Below are 17,562 nucleotides of genomic sequence, written 5' to 3' on the forward strand. Positions count from 1 at the left end.
CGGAGTACATCAGGGTATATGTAAGCTGTGAGGAGTACATCAGGGTTTATGTAAGCTGTGCGGAGTACATCAGGGTATATGTAAGCTGTGAGGAGTACATAGGGTATATGTAAGCTGTGCGGAGTACATCAGGGTATATGTAAGCTGTGAGGAGTACATAGGGTATATGTAAGCTGTGCGGAGTACATCAGGGTATATGTAAGCTGTGCGGAGTACATCAGGGTATATGTAAGCTGTGCGGAGTACATCAGGGTATATGTAAGCTGTGCGGAATATATCAGGATATATGTAAACTGTGGAGTACATCAAGTTATATGTAATATGTGCGGGTACATCAGGGTATATGTAATATGTGAGGCGTACATCAGGGTATATGTAAGCTGGGCGGAGTACATCAGGGTATATGTAAGCTGGGCGGAGTACATCAGGGTATATGTAAGTAGGGCGGAGTACATCAGGGTATATGTAAGCAAGGTGGAGTACATCAGGGTATATGTAAGCTGGGCGGAGTACATCAGGGTATATGTAAGCTGTGCGGAGTACATCAGGGTATATGTAAGCTGTGAGGAGTACATAGGGTATATGTAAGCTGTGCGGAGTACATCAGGGTATATGTAAGCTGTGAGGAGTACATAGGGTATATGTAAGCTGTGCGGAGTACATCAGGGTATATGTAAGCTGTGCGGAGTACATCAGGGTATATGTAAGCTGGGCGGAGTACATCAGGGTATATGTAAGCTGTGAGGAGTACATCAGGGTTTATGTATTATGTGTGGAGTACATCAGGGTATATGTATGCTGGGCGGAGTACATCAGTGTATATGTAAGCTTGGCGGAGTACATAAGGTCATAATAGGATGATGTAATAATAGGATGATGTAATAATAGGATGATGTAATAATGGGGTGAATGAATAATCCATGGATTGGTGTGGTACGCTTTGAACCAATCCTTTATGCACAGGCCGGGTTTATTGGGTATTATACAAAATGTCTGCGCTCCAGTGTTGCCTAATCTTCGACTTCTTCACTAGCCCTATAAGCAGCACAAGGCCCTAATGTTTCCTCATCTCCGCTGCATCGACAGGGTTTACCTGTGGGGCCCAGTAAATGACGATGTCGGGTATTTAGTGAAATTCTACTGGACCTAAAAAATGAGTCTGGGCCGTCATTTTGCATCATTGCGTTTTGAGAGTCATAACGTGTTATTTTTCCGGTGACGGAGCTGTGTGAGGGCGTTTTTTGTGGAACGAGCTGTAATTTTTATTGGTTCGATTTTGGGGTACATGCGATTTTTTTATCACTATTTATTCAATTTTTTGAGAGATGAGGAAACCAATAAACAGGAATTCTAGCACGGTTTTTTTTGTTTTTTATTTTCAGTGTTCACCGTGCAGTATAAACAACATGTTAATTTTATTCTGCGGGGCGATACGATTACAGTGACACCAAATTTATATTGTTTTTTTTACGTTTCACTACATTCCCACAATAAAAATACTCTTTTCTAAAAAAATCATGTTTTAGTGTCGCCATTTTCTGAGAGCCATAACTTTTTTATTTTTTAGTTGATATCACTGCGGGATGGCTTGTTTTATGCGTGACGAACTGTAGTTTCTATTGGTACCATTTTGCGTTACTTGCAACTTTTTGATCACTTTTTATTAAATTTTTTTTGAGACAAGATGACCAAAAAATAAAATACGGTCATTGTTTTTTTATTAAAAAATTTGACGGTGTTCACCGTGCGGTAAAAATAATGTGACATTTTTGTAGATCAGGCCGTTCCGAACGCGGCGATACCTATTATGTATAGTTTTTTTTCATGTTTTCATTTTTTTTCTAATAATAAAGGAGTTGATCAGGGAAACAGGGCGATTGTTGTTTTTATTATTTATTTATTATTTATTTATTTAGTTATTTTTCTTTCACATTTTTTTAACTTTTTTCACTTTTTCTTTTACACTGACCTGGGGACTTGAAGATCTGGTCTTCTGATCCCCGGTACGATGCACTGCACTACTTATGTAGTGCATCGTAACTGTCATTCTTCAACTGACAGTTAGCGTATTAGGTCCTGCCTCGGGCAGGACCTAATAGGCTTCCGTACCTGGGCAGCCAGGAAGCCTAGTAATGGCTTCCTGGTTGCCATAGCAACAATCGCAACCCGCGATCCATCGCAGGGGGGTGCGGGGGTACAGAGGGAGTTAAATGGCTGCGATCAGCGGTAACAGCCATCACAGCCATTGCAGCGGCATGTCAGCTGTGTATAACAGCTGACAGCCGCTGAAGATAAAGCGCACACAGCTCCTGTGCTTGCTTTATCTCCAGGGCGTGACTGTACGCCCGAGTGCGGGAACTCACTTGGAATTTGGATGTACAGTCACGCCCAATCGCGGGAAGGGGTTAATGCAATATCTACATAGGTGTATAGAGGCCCATTTCCAGCAACCATCACTCCAGTGTTCTAATGGTACATTGTGTTTGCTAACTGTGTTAGAAGGCTAATGGATGATTAGAAAACACTTGGAAACCCTTGTGCAATTATGTTAGCACCGCTGTAAACAGTTTTGCTGTTTAGAGGAGCTATAAAACTGACCTTCCTTTGAGCTAGTTGAGAATCTGGAGCATTACATTTGTGGGTTCGATTAAACTCTCAAAATGGCTAGAAAAAAGAGAGCTTTCATGTGAAACTCGACAGTCTGTTCTTGTTCTTAGAAATGAAGGCTATTCCATGCGAGAAATTGCCAAGAAACTGAAGATTTCCTACAACGGTGTGTACTACTCCCTGCAGAGGACAGCACACACAAGCTCTAACCAGAGTAGAAAGAGAAGTGGGAGGCCCTGCGCACAACTGAGCAACAAGACAAGTACATTAGAGTCTCTAGTTTGAGAAATAGACGCCTCACAGGTCCTCAACTGGCAGCTTCATTAAATAGTACCCGCAAAACTCCAGTGTCAACGTCTACAGTGAAGAGGCGACTACGAGATGCTGGCCTTCAGGGCAGAGTGGCAAAGAAAAAGCCATATCTGAGACTGGCTAATAAAAGGAAAAGATTAATATGGGCAAAAGCACACAGACATTGGACAGAGGAAGATTGGAAAGAAGTGTTATGGAAAGACGAATCGAAGTTTAAGGTGTTTGGATCACACAGAAGAACATTTGTGAGACGCAGAACAACTGATAGATGCTGGAAGAGTGCCTGACGCCATCTGTCAAGCATGGTGGAAGTAATGTGATGGTCTGGGGTTGCTTTGGTGCTGGTAAAGTGGGAGATTTGTACAAGGTAAAAGGGATTTTGAATAAGGAAGGCTTTCACTCCATTTTGCAATGCCATGCCGTACCCTGTGGACAGCGCTTGATTGGAGCCAATTTCATCCTACAACAGGACAATGACCCAAAGCACACCTCCAAATTATGCAAGAACTATTTAGGGAAGAAGCAGGCAGCTGGTATTTTATCTGTAATGGAGTGGCCAGCGCAGTCACCAGATCTCAACCCCATAGAGCTGTTGTGGGAGCAGCTTGACCGTATGGTACGCAAGAAGTGCCCATCAAGCCAATCCAACTTGTGGGAGGGGCTTCTGGAAGCATGGGGTGAAATTTCTCCCGATTACCACAGCAAATTAACAGCTAGAATGCCAAAGCTCTGCAATGCTGTAATTGCTGCAAATGGAGCATTCTTTGATGAAAGCAAAGTTTGAAGGAGAAAATTATTATTTAAAAAAAAATCATTATTTCTAACCTTGTCAATGTCTTGACTATATTTTTCTAGTCATTTTGCAACTCATTTGATAAATATAAGTGTGAGTTTTCATGGAAAACCAAAATTGTCTGAGTGACCCCAAACTTTTGAACGGTTGTGTAAGTGATGACGTTCTGGGCTACTTTTGGTGGCAGCCGACGGCAACTAAATGCAATGCCATAGCCAAAGAAATTAAACACATCATCACCGTCGACCCTCTGGATAAAGGACATGGTGTCTGACTCGACCTCGAGTTGCCTGTCCATTGTCCGGAGGGTTCTTCGAGATTGCTGTCGGGTGGAAAGTGTCCGGGTGGGGGGAGCCGTACATGTTGGGTTTGCCACTGGCAATGGGGCGGAAGCAGGTGCTTGAGATCTTTCTTTGGCCCCCTCTGCTGCTGGGCCCACCCATGAAGGTCCAGGCTCATCTTCAGAGTGGCCCTCCGCTTGCCCAGTTTCTTGATGAGAGGTAGATGGAGTGGGTTCCCTCTACCTCTGCTGTTGTTCCTCTTTTTCAGCAGGGTGCAGTTCCATAGTTCCTGCTACGTTCCAGAAGATCTAGGGGAAAGTACAAAAAAAATATGATGGCTGTTGTGACCGCTACTGACATGTTTTTTTGAGTGTGAAAAATTTGACACCCACACCATAAGCCAAATACAAACATATGATATGAAACACATTCCTTAAACAAACACCTAGGGGAGAAGTACCAGCAAATTCTACTTTGCTAGCATGACAACTTGCATGACGAATGTAGTGGCCCAATAAATATTGGTTTGAATGGTTAGCCAATGGAAATCCTCTGCTCCTTCATGAGACTGCCAGGGTTGTGGTACAATGTAAACAGGTGGAACACATGTTTTTTTGAATCACATCAAGGCCTAGGATACATTGAGCATGCCATTTAGGGGATGACATGAGCATGTATGCTCTCTAAAATGTATCAAAATGTTGGGAAGATGCAGGTCCAAGGTCGCCATCATGAAGAAACCATAAAAGGTCAAACAACTGTTGTCTTACGGATTTGAAAGTCGACATTCCTAAATGGTTTGGGTTTAATTAACATGACAGATCTGACAACAATACGGATTCTTGTAAAGGTATGCCTACAAATGACCAGCATGGCTTCATAGTGAATTTTTTGCCCTTACTAAGGAAATGGACCCAAACTTACTGGCGTAGTACCCTATTGGGCAGGAGGAACAACAGCTGTTGATGGTAAGGACACTGCGAACCTTGTGAGGGAGAGGACCCACTCCTCTCAGCCTTTCTAAGATGCCTCTGGAAGCGGTCCCGGACACTCTTCCAACGATTTTGAAGGTCTTTTTCTGTGAAATAATATTAAAACAAACACTCAATACCAAAACCTGATAGTATACCTTTCTAGAAGTGGCACTTGATTTGGGTGTTTGTTTTGAAAGACAAATGTGGCATAAAAACCTCACTGCTAAGATGCATGTGTATGCATGTACATTTAGGTTGCACCTCAGAGACGTTCCAGACTGTCATCACTAAAACATTGTTTGGCAGATACACACCATTTGCCGTTCAACCGACGCAACATCATTAGTGTAAAATAACCTATGTGTACATATTCTGAACACTCACCAATATCCCCCTGCTCCTTGCTTGTGCGGGCCACCCAGTCCGGGTACAGCGCTACACATATTTCCACCCACGATTCGTGTCTGAGGCCTCTGTTGCTGTACCCGGATATCCCTTTGTCCCATAGATTGCGCCGCGCCTGCAAATAAAAAAAAAAACCCAGATAAATTAGCACAACTATTTGCAAAGAAATTGACAATTCACAAACAAGCGTAAGCAGAGGGCAGTTTTGGATCCTCAGGGATTCTTTAGTGTACTTGCAGAAACCAGAAACACAAACATGCTAAGCTAGTGATTTTGAATCCTTATACCACAAACACTTTAAGAACATGTAAACCTACTAAGGTTAGTTAGTGTTGTAAAGTGCGTAATGGTCTCCGCTTGGGTTGTACATGCAAGGAAACGCAACGATTGAGCAATTGTGTCGTGTTTACGCGATGCTGTGCTCCAAACACACAACAAACGAATGCACTTCATCACTTAAAATAATCACAAACATAGAGTGAACATTTGTGACAAATTTTAACACACCATAAACTTGGCCTAAATATGCAGGCAAAAGTAAGCCAAAAATGTTCACAGACAGTTAAACGAAGGGAATACAGGTATAGAGTTTCTCAATACATACAATCAGCACATTAAAACACAGAGTGTAAAGTTAATAACTGGTGCACATACGCCGTGAGATCTGAGATATTGCAAACAAAATGCATACTTCCAAAGCGTTGCTAACATTGTATACATTGCATTGTGGCAGCTAAATTTGAATAACATACAGGAATATACGCACCTTTAAGGAACACATGTCCTAAAATTAATAAAAATGGCTAGACACATGTTTGCACTGGCATAGTGTCTGCAGCTTTAACCAAACAGTTTTAGCCCTAAAAACATGGATACCCAAAAACAAACAACATTATTGCTTTAATGTGGTCCTTACCTCGGTTATCAGTGCATCCACATCCATAAGCATCCTATTGTACGCTCTGGGTGGCATGTTGAAGGTCCTGATTTTTTCCTTTTAAACCACCTTGCTTCAACCATAAATTGGGCATTCAAAATGGCTGTTTTGGCAACACCCCTTGGGGGAGTGTTGACCAGGTTTCAGGCGTATTTTGAGGCGTAATTTCAGGCGTAAACGCCTGAAATTACGCTCCAAATGTGTGCCAAACGCCTGGAAACTATTTTTTACAACTCCCATTGACTTCAAAGGATTTTGGTCCGTCAAATATGCCTGAAGAAGTGCACTTCTTTTCACGGGGCGTAATTTTACGCGCCGTAATTTGAGAATGACGTGTAAAATTACGCCTCGTGGGAACAGTACACCGTAAAACCCATTGAAAGCAATGGGCAGATGTTTGTAGGCGTAATGGAGCCGGTTTTTCAGTCCGAGGCGTAAAACATACAAGTCCAGCGGTCTGTCGCCTCTTGTTGCACCTTCCATATACTGCATAAAATGTGTTAAGACTCCACTCAATGACACATGATTAAAATCCCCTGTTAATACAAAAAAACAGTCAGGATATTCAGTCATGATACCTGATATTACAGATGATAAAACATCACACGCTAGTTTAGCATCCCGAGATGGTGGAATATACACCACCCCCACCGTCAAAACATTAAATTCCCTCGGTAAGTAATATGGTCTTATTCCCACCACAAGCAATTCGATATCGATACTACAATATGTATTTTTCACAGTGACATGACCTAGATAACACCATTTGCTATTAATGTACAGTACCACTCCTCCCCCTCTTTTCTTCCCTGTACTCTCAAAGCCTCTATCCGCGCTTACTAATTCGAACCATGGAACTTCAATACTCGCATCGGTTATATCCCTGTGGAGCCACGTCTCGGTAAAAGCCAAAATACTGCGCTCCCTCACATCACAAACAAACATCCCCATTGCAACCAGCTCATCCATTTTATTTCCAAGTGACCTCACATTCCCGATTAGAACAGATGGAACTGCCGGTTTATACCTCCTTCTTTTTGCCCGTACCTTAAGGCCCGCAGTGCACCCCCTAAACAGCCTCCACACATCCCTAGGAATCCTCACTAATTTAGTAATACCTTTCGGCATATCCTTGCGAATCTGTATTAGCTCTCTCCTTGAATATTTAATCACAACAATGGTACCCCTGTTAACAACCACAGAAAAACAATTAAATTCCTGTTTAACCCCTTCCCGCTGCTTGCATTCTGGGCCCTAGTGACCAAGCAATTTTTTACGTTTTTCCATTGTCATATTCGAAGAGCTATAACTTTTTTATTTTTGCGTCGACATAGCTGTATAAGGTCTTGTGTTTTGCGGGACAAGTTGTACTATTTAATAGCACCATTTTGGGGTACATATAATTTATTAATTAACTTTTATTAACTTTTTTGGGAGGGATAGAAAAAACCTGAAATTTCGCCACTCTTTTTGTGCGCCCTAAATCTACGTAGTTTACCATGTGGTATGAATAACACAATAACTTTATTCAACGGGTTGTTACGATTGCAAAGATACCAAATTTGTATAGATTTTGTATGTTTTACTACTTACACAGTAAAAACACTTTTTTTTCAAAGTTATTTGTTCTTGCGTCTCCATATTTGAAGAGCCATAACTATTTTATTGCTCCGCAGTTGTTTGAGGGCTTTTTTTTTTGCGGGACAACTTGTAGTTTTTATTGGTACCATTTGAGAGTAGATGCGACTTTTTAGCACATTTTTTTAAGTCAGGATTAACAGAAAACAGCAATTTTTCCATTGATTTTTTTAAAAATTTTTTTACGGTGTTCATCTGCGGGTTAAATAATATAACAGCTATATAGTCGGGGTCATTACGGGCGCGGCGATACCAAATATATGTAACTTTTTTGCTTTATTGTGTTTTTTTTAATAGTAAAGCATTTTGTAAGGGGAAAAAGTGGGGTTTTTCATTTTTTTTCCCATTTTTTTTTAATTAACTTTATTCAACTGTTTTTTACTTTTTAACTAGTCCCACTAGGGGACTTTAATATGCGATCATCCGATCGCTATTATAATACACTGCTATACTTTTGTCTTGCAGTGTATTACTGCCTGTCCATTTAAAACGGACAGGTATCTGCTAGGACATGCCTCTGCATTCACTACAGGCAGACCTGGGGGCCTTTATTAGGCCCCCGGCTGCCATCGGACACACAGACACTCGGCGATCTTATCGCCGGGTGTCAGTGGGATTAGAGGGAGTTCCCTCCCTCTCTCCAAAACAACTCAGATGCGGCGCATGCTATTGAGCACCGCATCTAAAGGGTTAAACGGGTGAGATCGATAGTAATATCGATCTCACACGTTCTAGTAGGGATGCCCCCAGCCCTCAGCTACATCTGGCAGCTCCCTGCTCTGTTTACTTTATTCTGATGCAGCGCTGTAGAAAGGCTATTGCATCAGAGTAAAGCCCTTTAATGACCACCGTCAAAAGGGTTATCGGCGGTCATTAAGGGGTTAAAATCCGCAAATAGTTCCTCCTTTATTCCTCCAGAATACCGAGGTCCTTTTGGACTTCCAAAGTCCTGAGTGTCAGCTATCTCCATGGAATAACCCGATGATTTAAGGCACAATGACAAATCAGATTCCCCTAACTGCATCCTCAATAACGATAATATTGGAAGTATGTAAAAAATGGAAAACAGCATTTGGCAAAAAAGCCCTCCTAATCCCACCATCCTTTTTCGCACTGGTTGCCTCATCAATCCCGGCATGGGCCCCTCTGTCCGTGCTGGAAATGAATTTCAGGAGTTATTTGACTAAATCAGCGGCGATGGACTGCTGGCCAGCAACAATGGAGTGTCAGCTGTTGGAGACAGCTGACCTCCCGGTTCCCGGCGCATACTGTTACCGACAGTGTGCACCGGGATCAACTCAGTAACTGTACGTCCTGGTGGGTGAAGAAACCTCCCGCCAAGACGTACAGTTATGTCCTGGTGCGCCAAATTATATTGTGCATTAGACTAATTAAATAAATTAACAGGATTCTCTAAAAATTGAGATCATAGAGAAAAACCCTTGTGGATTATTATATTGTATTGTTTTGTCTTAAAGCTTTTAAGTTTCTTCTCATAAATCAAGGTCTGTAAAATCTATGGAGCAGGAACCCCCTCATGCCCGGTGGCGTTGCTAGCACCGGAGGGAGCCCTGGTGCCAGGGCCGCAATTGTCATGAGGCGAGGTGAGCCTCTGTCCTATTCCCAGCTAATAGCAGTCATGGTCTGTGCTTAAATAACCTTTGCTGCTTTAGAAGCTCCCCCTCCAGCCCCCCTTCCCTGCTCTACACTCCTCTCCTCCTGCTGCTAGCAGTCGGGATGTGGGGGAGGGGAGACTGTCGGCGGGCTATGTGTCTGGCTGTGAGCAGCAGAAACGCTGAGTGAAGGCTCCCACCACATCAACCTGCTGAACGCCCTTCACAAATATCCTACATAAAAGGTAAGTGCATGTGTGTTTACAATGTGTACTTTATATGTGTATAATGTGCATACTCATGTGTGTCTGTGATGTGTACATGTGTATGTACGTACGTACGTACGTACGTACGTACGTACGTACGTACATACGTACGTACGTACGTACGTATATAGTGTGTGTGTGTGTGTGTGTATAGTGTGTGTATGTATATATTATATATATATACATATATATATATATATATATATATATATAGTGTGTTATTGAGATTCGTTAAATCTCACTCACTTTGCCGCTACTGTATTCTGCGTATTTTCCGGGCGGAAAATACGCAGCAATTCCGTTAAGTGTGGACAAGCCCTAATACAGTAGCAGCAGAGTAGATTAGATGTGAACAATTCTCATGAGACGCTGCGTAAATGATAAGTGGGGAAAAAAAGCTCAGAAATTGACCTGCGGTGCGGTTTTTAATATGCAGCATGTCAATTGTATTTGCTTAATCACTGCTTATTTGTTTCGGGTTTTTCCCTTTTAATTCATTGGAGAGGTAAAACCCGCAACAAATAACAGATGTTAAGTAAAAACGCAATTTAGAAAAAATAAAAATCTTATACTTGCCCAGAATTCTGTCTCTTCGTCCGGGCCGGCCTCCTGGGATGACGTTTTACCCCATGTGACCGCTGCAGCCAATCTCAGACTGCAGCAGTCATATGGGATAAAATGTCATCCCAGGGCTGCACTGTAGCGATGCTGTGTAGCACTATATACAAGGGGGGAGCGCTGTGTGGCACTATATATAAGGAAGGGAGCGCTGTGTGGCACTATATACAAGGGGGGAGTGCTGTTTGGCTCTTTCTATAGGGGGCTATGTGATGCTATCTATAGGAGGCTGTGTGATGCTATCTACAGGGGGTGTGTGTGGGGCTATCTACAGGGGGTTGTGTGTGGCGCTATCTACAGGTGTGTGTGGCGCTATCTACAGGGGTGTGTGTGTGGCACTATCTACAGGGGGGTGTCCAAAAAAGAGAACGTGAAGCAGCACTCAAATAAAGTGAATTTATACATCCAACATGGAACCACAACATTTCACCTCCTCTATGAAGGCATTTTCAAGTACTTGAAAATGCCTTCATAGAGGAGGTGAAATGTTGTGGTTCCATGTTGGATGAATAAATTCACTTTATTTGAGTGCTGCTTCACGTTCTCTTTTTTGGATATCTAACACATAAGGAGAGGTCACTCCTCTATTTTTGAAGCTTTGCACCAGCCTAGTCAGGCATTTGTTCACAGTGCTGCTCAAATCCTCTGCTTTTTTCTACAGGGTGTGTGTGTGTGGAGCTGTTTACATGGGGGGTTGGCGCTATCTACAGGGGGCGCTGTGTGTGTGATGCTTTACTTTACAGTGTGTGACACAATTATATTCAGGGGCGCAGTGCATGGTGATATTATATTTAATTGCTGCAGAAATGGGTCATGGTCAGGAGAAGTCGTCATGAGCTCTGGACTGGATGGAGAAGTAAAGAGGAAAAAAAACTACTAGCATCTGAGACGTCGTCACCTGTGAGTCACTGGATTTGTAGAGAATCTGTCCCCTTTCCTGACATGTTTATTATAGGAAATCCTTGTATTCCACTTAACGTCTTTGTGCAGTCCAAGACTAATAGAAAAATTGGTGTTACCAATCTCCTTGTCAGGAGGATGTGTCCCTACACAGTGTGATACTGTCAGTATGTAGGGACACATCCCTGTGAAAGTGCAATTGTAACACCCATTTGTTAATGCTTGTGCAAAAAGGTAGTGTTAGCAATAGTTACGGCGCGGCAGGGTGGCGGTGGAGTAGAGGGGCCCATGTTTGGGTAACATCCCAGGCCCCATGATCTTCTTAATCCGCCAATGCCCCCACCCCAAGTCAAGGACACAAGTTAAATGCTCTATGCTTCACTTTATCACACTATTTATATAAAGCAGATACAAAACAGAACAACAACGAGAAAGTAACTGATCCCAAGATTTCAGACTCCCATCATGTTCCAGGTGATCAGACTCGGTCTCGGCAATATTATTTAGGACCAGTTCAAGGCAAAGTCCCAAAAAGAAACGAACAATTATTTTTATGCTATTCTATACGGCACTAAGGAAGCTTCTTTTCGATTATTAGAACTTTTTTTTAGCTTAACATATGAAGTTATGACATGCAGACTTTATAATATGCAACCTACTTCTCCTTGTGAGCTGCAATAATTATGATGGCCTTATAATCAGCAATGTCACTCACAGACGTTCTCTCCTTGACCTTACAGTAATCAATGATAAAACCTTCTCCAACTAGAGCTTTCCTGACAAAATCCTCGTCATATGTGAAAATATGGAACTTGTCTTTTCCAACTGTAAAATATTTTGAATCTAAACTTCCAATTAATATGACGTGTCCTCCAGGTTTAAGCAACCTAGAGAACTTCCTCAGATATCTGATGTAATCATTTTGATCTTTGCTGATAACGTCCAGGAGAAATGCACTGATGACACATTCGGCTGGTGGTAAGACCAGCGGGTCTATCATATTCTCTTTCTCCAGGTCGTATTTCACAACATGTTGAATGGCTGATCTCAGTTTTTCTTCCTGGTCCTGAAACTGATCACTGGACAATAAAAAAGACAAGGAAAGTGATTGTCCCACGGTCAACATCAACATGGGGGTTCAGTACTTAGCACTGGACTATTGATTTGCAATCAGTGGCATAGCAGTTGAGACTAGGCCCCTAAGCTTAAGGGGCCCCCGTTGTCACACAGCGCTATAGTGATTTAATTATCTATGTGCCGTGACGCGGGCACTTCCTGGTTACGGGCTGGGCTCCTTAGATGTCACGGTCCCATGGTACACTAAGTGTACCATGAGACCGTGACGTCACATGAGGGGCATTCCAGCCAGTGTGGAAGAGCTGATGTGGAAGATCCTGGTGAGCTGCAGACTGAAATGTATATGTGTTGTATTGTGCGGTCTGTGTTTGCGTTAAAGAGAGGAGAGGGGGCCTTTAAATTACAGCCCCCCTCCACCACAAACCACATACAGCACAATACATTGCAAACTGTGGGTCACGACCCCCGGGTGGGTTATGTGAAGGCCTCTGGGGGGTCGAGAGCCTCTCTCTGAGGTCCCGGTTCCAACTGTGTCTGCGTCATTAGGAGTCAGATACAGTTGAATTCAATGCTGGACAAGGAGCTGATGGCTCCTTGCTCCAGCATTCATTGTGTCGTGAGTGGCTTGGCGCATGTAGGTGCAATGTAGGGACGTCACCGCACCTGTCTGCGCTGAGTCACTCAGCACAGTACAGAGGAGAAGAAGGGGGATAGGTCGTGGGAACAGTGTTAGCTAAGTAATTATGTTATTACTTTTCTATAAGGCACATATGGGGGTATTATACTGGGTATGGGAGGGGGCCTGATATCGTGGCTGCTGAGGGAGCATGATACTATATGGGGGGAATTACACTGTATGGGGGGAATTATACTGTATGGGAGCAGCTATGGAAGGCAGTGTACTGTATGGGGGGGGCATTTTATTGTAGGTGGGGCATTATATTGTATGGGGGCATTATACTGTTTGGGGCAGCTATGAGTGGCAATATACTGTGGGGGCAGCTATGGGGGACATTATACTGTGTGGGGGCAGGTGTATGGGGGTTATTATACTCTATGGGAGGCATTAAACGGTATGGGCAGCTATGGGGCCATTATACTGTGTGGGGGCAGCTATGGGGGCACTATACTCTGTAGAGGCATTATACTGTGTGGGGCAGCTATGGGGAGCATTATTCGATGGGTGTAGCTATGGGGGCCATTATACTGTGGGGGCAGCGATGGTGCATTATACTGTGGGGGCAGCTATGGGTGGCAATATACTAAGGGGCAGCTATGGAGGAGCATTTTACTGTGTGGTCAGCTGTGAGGGGCATTATACTGTGGGGGAAGCTATGGGGGCATTATACTGTGGGGGCAGCTACAGATGTAGCCGTTTTTATCTTGACTTTTAAAGCATTAAATACACAGAGGCAAGATCCTTTATCTTGACTTTTTCAATGACTTTCCAATGACTTTTGTTGTGTAATTTCACGCTGCAGCAAGTTATCAGAGTCATGATAAAGTTGGCTACATCAGTATGGGGGCATTATACTTTGGAGGCCGCTATTGGGGGCACTATACTGTGGGGGCATCCATGGGGGCTGTCGGGCAAGGTGGCTGGGCATGGGCTTGCGAAGGGGTCTGGTGGTGTTGGGGAGGGGTAGGGGCCCAAGCTGAATTCTTGCACCAGGGCCCATGAGCCTTTAACTACGCCCCTGCTTGCAATACTAGAGGTAAGGCTTGAAATCATCCAAGACTGATGCACCGTGTCAGGATTATACTGTGCATATCCTATGGATAAGAATATTGAACTGAGTGGGTAATATTTACATTTGACTTGAGTTTTAAGAGTAAACATTCTCCTGGATCTTTGCCCCGTCACCTCTCATATTTATTGTATAAGAAGCAACAATTACAATGACAGTGGTTTTCCTTATAGCTGTACAAATATATCACCTGTTTTCTTCTTTCTCTTGTAGAAGTGCTGATGTATGGCCCCAATAAAATGCTCCGGTACGTTCGTCCACCCATCTCTTCAGCTCCATGATGCATCTGTTATTGACCTTCAGCACTATGATGTTTTTGAAAAACTCACAGGCTGAATATAGATGATGAACAAAGGAACCAAGACTAAGGTCAACCAAGATGTCTCCATTAATGTGACCTGTAGAAAAAATGTGAATACTGAAACATCTTATACGTTAACTCTTCATAAATTGTGTCGATAAACAAGGACATATGTCTGTATAATTTCTAGCAAACTATGTAAATATTGGGATTCCAATACCCCAAAATTTGATAGAAATTATCCTCAAGTGTTAATCTAATACTTCACATAAGAACATGACGAGCAGTTATAAAGTTATAATTCAGTATGTCAACTACACCAATGTTTTTTAGAAGGTGAAGACTGCCATTGTATTAAAGAAGCAGTGTTTACCTGATGGGGTGGTTTATAGGTTACCCTACGTTTTCTCAATAACCGGGGGTGTAGCTGTTTACATGTTGTGGATACAACTCATGAATCCAGATGTAGAATGAAATATCAAAAGTGGGGGAAAAAAAAGCAAACATGGGGGCACATTGTGTAAGATGTTATGTATAATGTAAATTAAGAAGAAAGGTACTAGACCCACCTGGCTGGACTACATATTCTAAGGTACCACACTGGACACACAGAAATCAAATAATCATCCAAGGGAAGTCATAGGTTTGGGGCTTCAAGAAAACCATATGTGCAGGCTCAGAAGTAGACATTATTGTCTTGAAAACATTTTTGAAATAATTAAATCAATTATTTAAGGATTTATGAGCTTTGCTTTGGTTGCTTCAGTTTCATTAAAGATCCTCAGATCTACAGCTGCGCTTAGGACACCTATGGTTTCTGATTTCTAGACCCTTTACCGGCTATACTACATAGATGCGCCCTCTGTTAGCATTTTTCCACATTTTTTTCTTGATCTTCCCTATGATTATTTTTTTCTTCTTATAGTTTTTGAGTTCTTGTGATGTGACTGGACCTGACCCTGTGTAGAATCTCCCAATCAACAAGCCTGCCGAGCTGTCATTCATGTGCAGTCTAATGTAACTTATAAAGTGATATCTCCATCCCAATATAGACACATCTTCTAAATATGAGAATGATGAAAAAATATTATTATTTCTGCTATTCGTTACAAACAGTGCAAAAAGTGATCGTTGGTGCATTTTTGTATGGATATCTGTCGCTAAACATAGAATTATAAATTCTAGAGATTTGGTTTGAGTTTATAAGAAATAATTAATGGAAGAAATTAGAAAAAAATGGCAGCTCAAACTGATAAACCACAAATTGTCAGATAACATCAGATTTAGGTAAATGCACACAAAATTGGAAATGTCGAGATGCCCTTCAAAATCCACCAAAATGTTGTACAAGGGTTCTCAAGGTTTAAAAAAGAGAAAACAATGACTCTACTAAACCCTGACACCCGATATTCTTCATCATATACAATGACTAGGGATTTGCTCTGCTACCTGTGATTTTCCAGGTGCTAAGACCGAGGCAGTATTTTAACCCCCACAGCCCAAGAAAGCAAGTTTGCCCAATTTGTATCCAGTTGTTTAAAATTGCTTATAACCAGTTAAAAACACAATAATATACATGTCAATATAAATGTATCTTAGGAGTAATAAAATCAGGATACATACCAACTGCGAAAACTTGTCTAAGATTATCAATAAGAGATTTCAATAAGTCATCTCCAAAGACCATGTCAGGTTTATCTGAAAAGTAATGCTCCAGAAATTGTCTGGAATCAAAGCCATGTACATGATAGAGCTTATGGGGACTGGAATCCATCATCTACTCTTGTATCACAGACGGGGTGACCACCTCTAGACCGGGGCACAAGGTCTTTATATAATTACCAGGATTCAACTTACAAAGTGTGTTACTGAGAATAACTTATCACATGATGACTTATTATATTCATGAGCCAGTCATGGGAACTTCTGTTATAGTAAATTCACATAGAGTAATAATGATCTTTAAAAAAAATATATATATATTTTATTGTTAAAGAAACAATGAGACAAAAACACAACATAAAATAGAAAACTGTCTCTTTGTCAGTCTGTCAGGGTGCAGAGCTTTACAGTCCTAACAAGCTGAGAGGATGGAGTCTCCTTATCTATACTGCCATGCTACTGCATAGTAATGCTATACTCACACTTCTCTATGAGTGTAGTCTGGTAATGGGTTATGGGCAGTATGGCTGGGAACTCTGTGCAGTCTTATTAGAACCTTGGTGGCTTGGTGCTCCTTGTAATCTGGGTGCACATGGTGTGGCTGGGCGGCTTAGCACCTAATGCTGACCACCAGATACTGCAATGGTTATTGACTTCTACGGGTCAAATCTGCAGACCTCCTGCTGGATGCTTGAATATGGAGTATGGAGGTAACGAGGTTTGTACACGACTCTTAATATATTTATTGCAACAGTCTAGTAAAGAGGGCTGTACCTGGGCGTAAATTACGTCAAAACATGTTTTCCTTATACCTCTGTACAACCTAATAATTCCATTATATGAAATAGAGGTACAGTATAGACCCTATGCACCTCTATATAAGGCTTATTACAGCTGTCTACAAAACAGAGCCAAAATATGCCCTTGTGCATGAGCCCTAAGGCTGGTCATACACATTAGATGTATTTCAGCCGAGCCCACCGATTTCGGTAGGACCGGTCGACCATCTATGTGGCGTCCCGACTTTTCCCCCATGGCAGATGTCATACATGCCTGATCCCTTTGCTTGCAAAAAGATAAGCCGCTACCAGAGGAGTCTGGCAGCGGAATTCTCACTTCTATGTTTTAAAATCACATGGACGTTGATAGGGGAATCGGGAGCAATAGCTGCTGGCTGAACGATTTTTCTCCCAAATATTATCTCAAGTATTAAGGATAAGGACATCTCACAGTAAGTGCTGCTAAGGTTCATAAATCAAGATTCTTAATATCTATGCTAAGGAGCAGGCAAGTAACAATGATCTCCTCAGGGAAAGCCACAGTTATATGTTATATGTTTATCTTTATCACAATGTTATTATAATGCAAATATCCAGAAGCCGCATAATACCCCATGATGTCCCAGATGATCACACTAATCCCCAACACTA

At 42.2% G+C, this 17,562-nt stretch overlaps 1 protein-coding gene across 1 annotated transcript; it reads right to left on the minus strand.

Annotated features, from left to right (window-relative positions):
* Window positions 1-11,999: 11,999 nt before the first annotated feature.
* Window positions 12,000-16,244, minus strand: LOC142662478 (nicotinamide N-methyltransferase-like). Its single transcript, XM_075840686.1, has 3 exons — window positions 16,094-16,244; window positions 14,360-14,567; window positions 12,000-12,423 (listed from the first exon to the last, which is right to left on the minus strand). The coding sequence occupies exons 1-3, from the start codon at window positions 16,242-16,244 to the stop codon at window positions 12,000-12,002; spliced, it is 783 nt and encodes a 260-aa protein (XP_075696801.1).
* Between the last annotated feature and the right edge of the window lie 1,318 nt (window positions 16,245-17,562).

This window comes from Rhinoderma darwinii, chromosome 10 (genome assembly GCF_050947455.1).
Source record: "Rhinoderma darwinii isolate aRhiDar2 chromosome 10, aRhiDar2.hap1, whole genome shotgun sequence".
In the NCBI taxonomy this organism is placed as follows: domain Eukaryota; kingdom Metazoa; phylum Chordata; class Amphibia; order Anura; family Rhinodermatidae; genus Rhinoderma; species Rhinoderma darwinii.

Coding starts and splice junctions, on each gene's coding strand:
- LOC142662478 (XM_075840686.1), bottom strand. CDS start 16,244: ATGGATTCCAGTCCCCATAAGCTCTATCATGTACATGGCTTTGATTCC. Junction 14,568..16,093: donor TAGACAAGTTTTCGCAGTTG/GTATGTATCCTG, acceptor TTTTTTCTACAG/GTCACATTAATGGAGACATC. Junction 12,424..14,359: donor CAAGAGAAAGAAGAAAACAG/GTGATATATTTG, acceptor TTTATTGTCCAG/TGATCAGTTTCAGGACCAGG.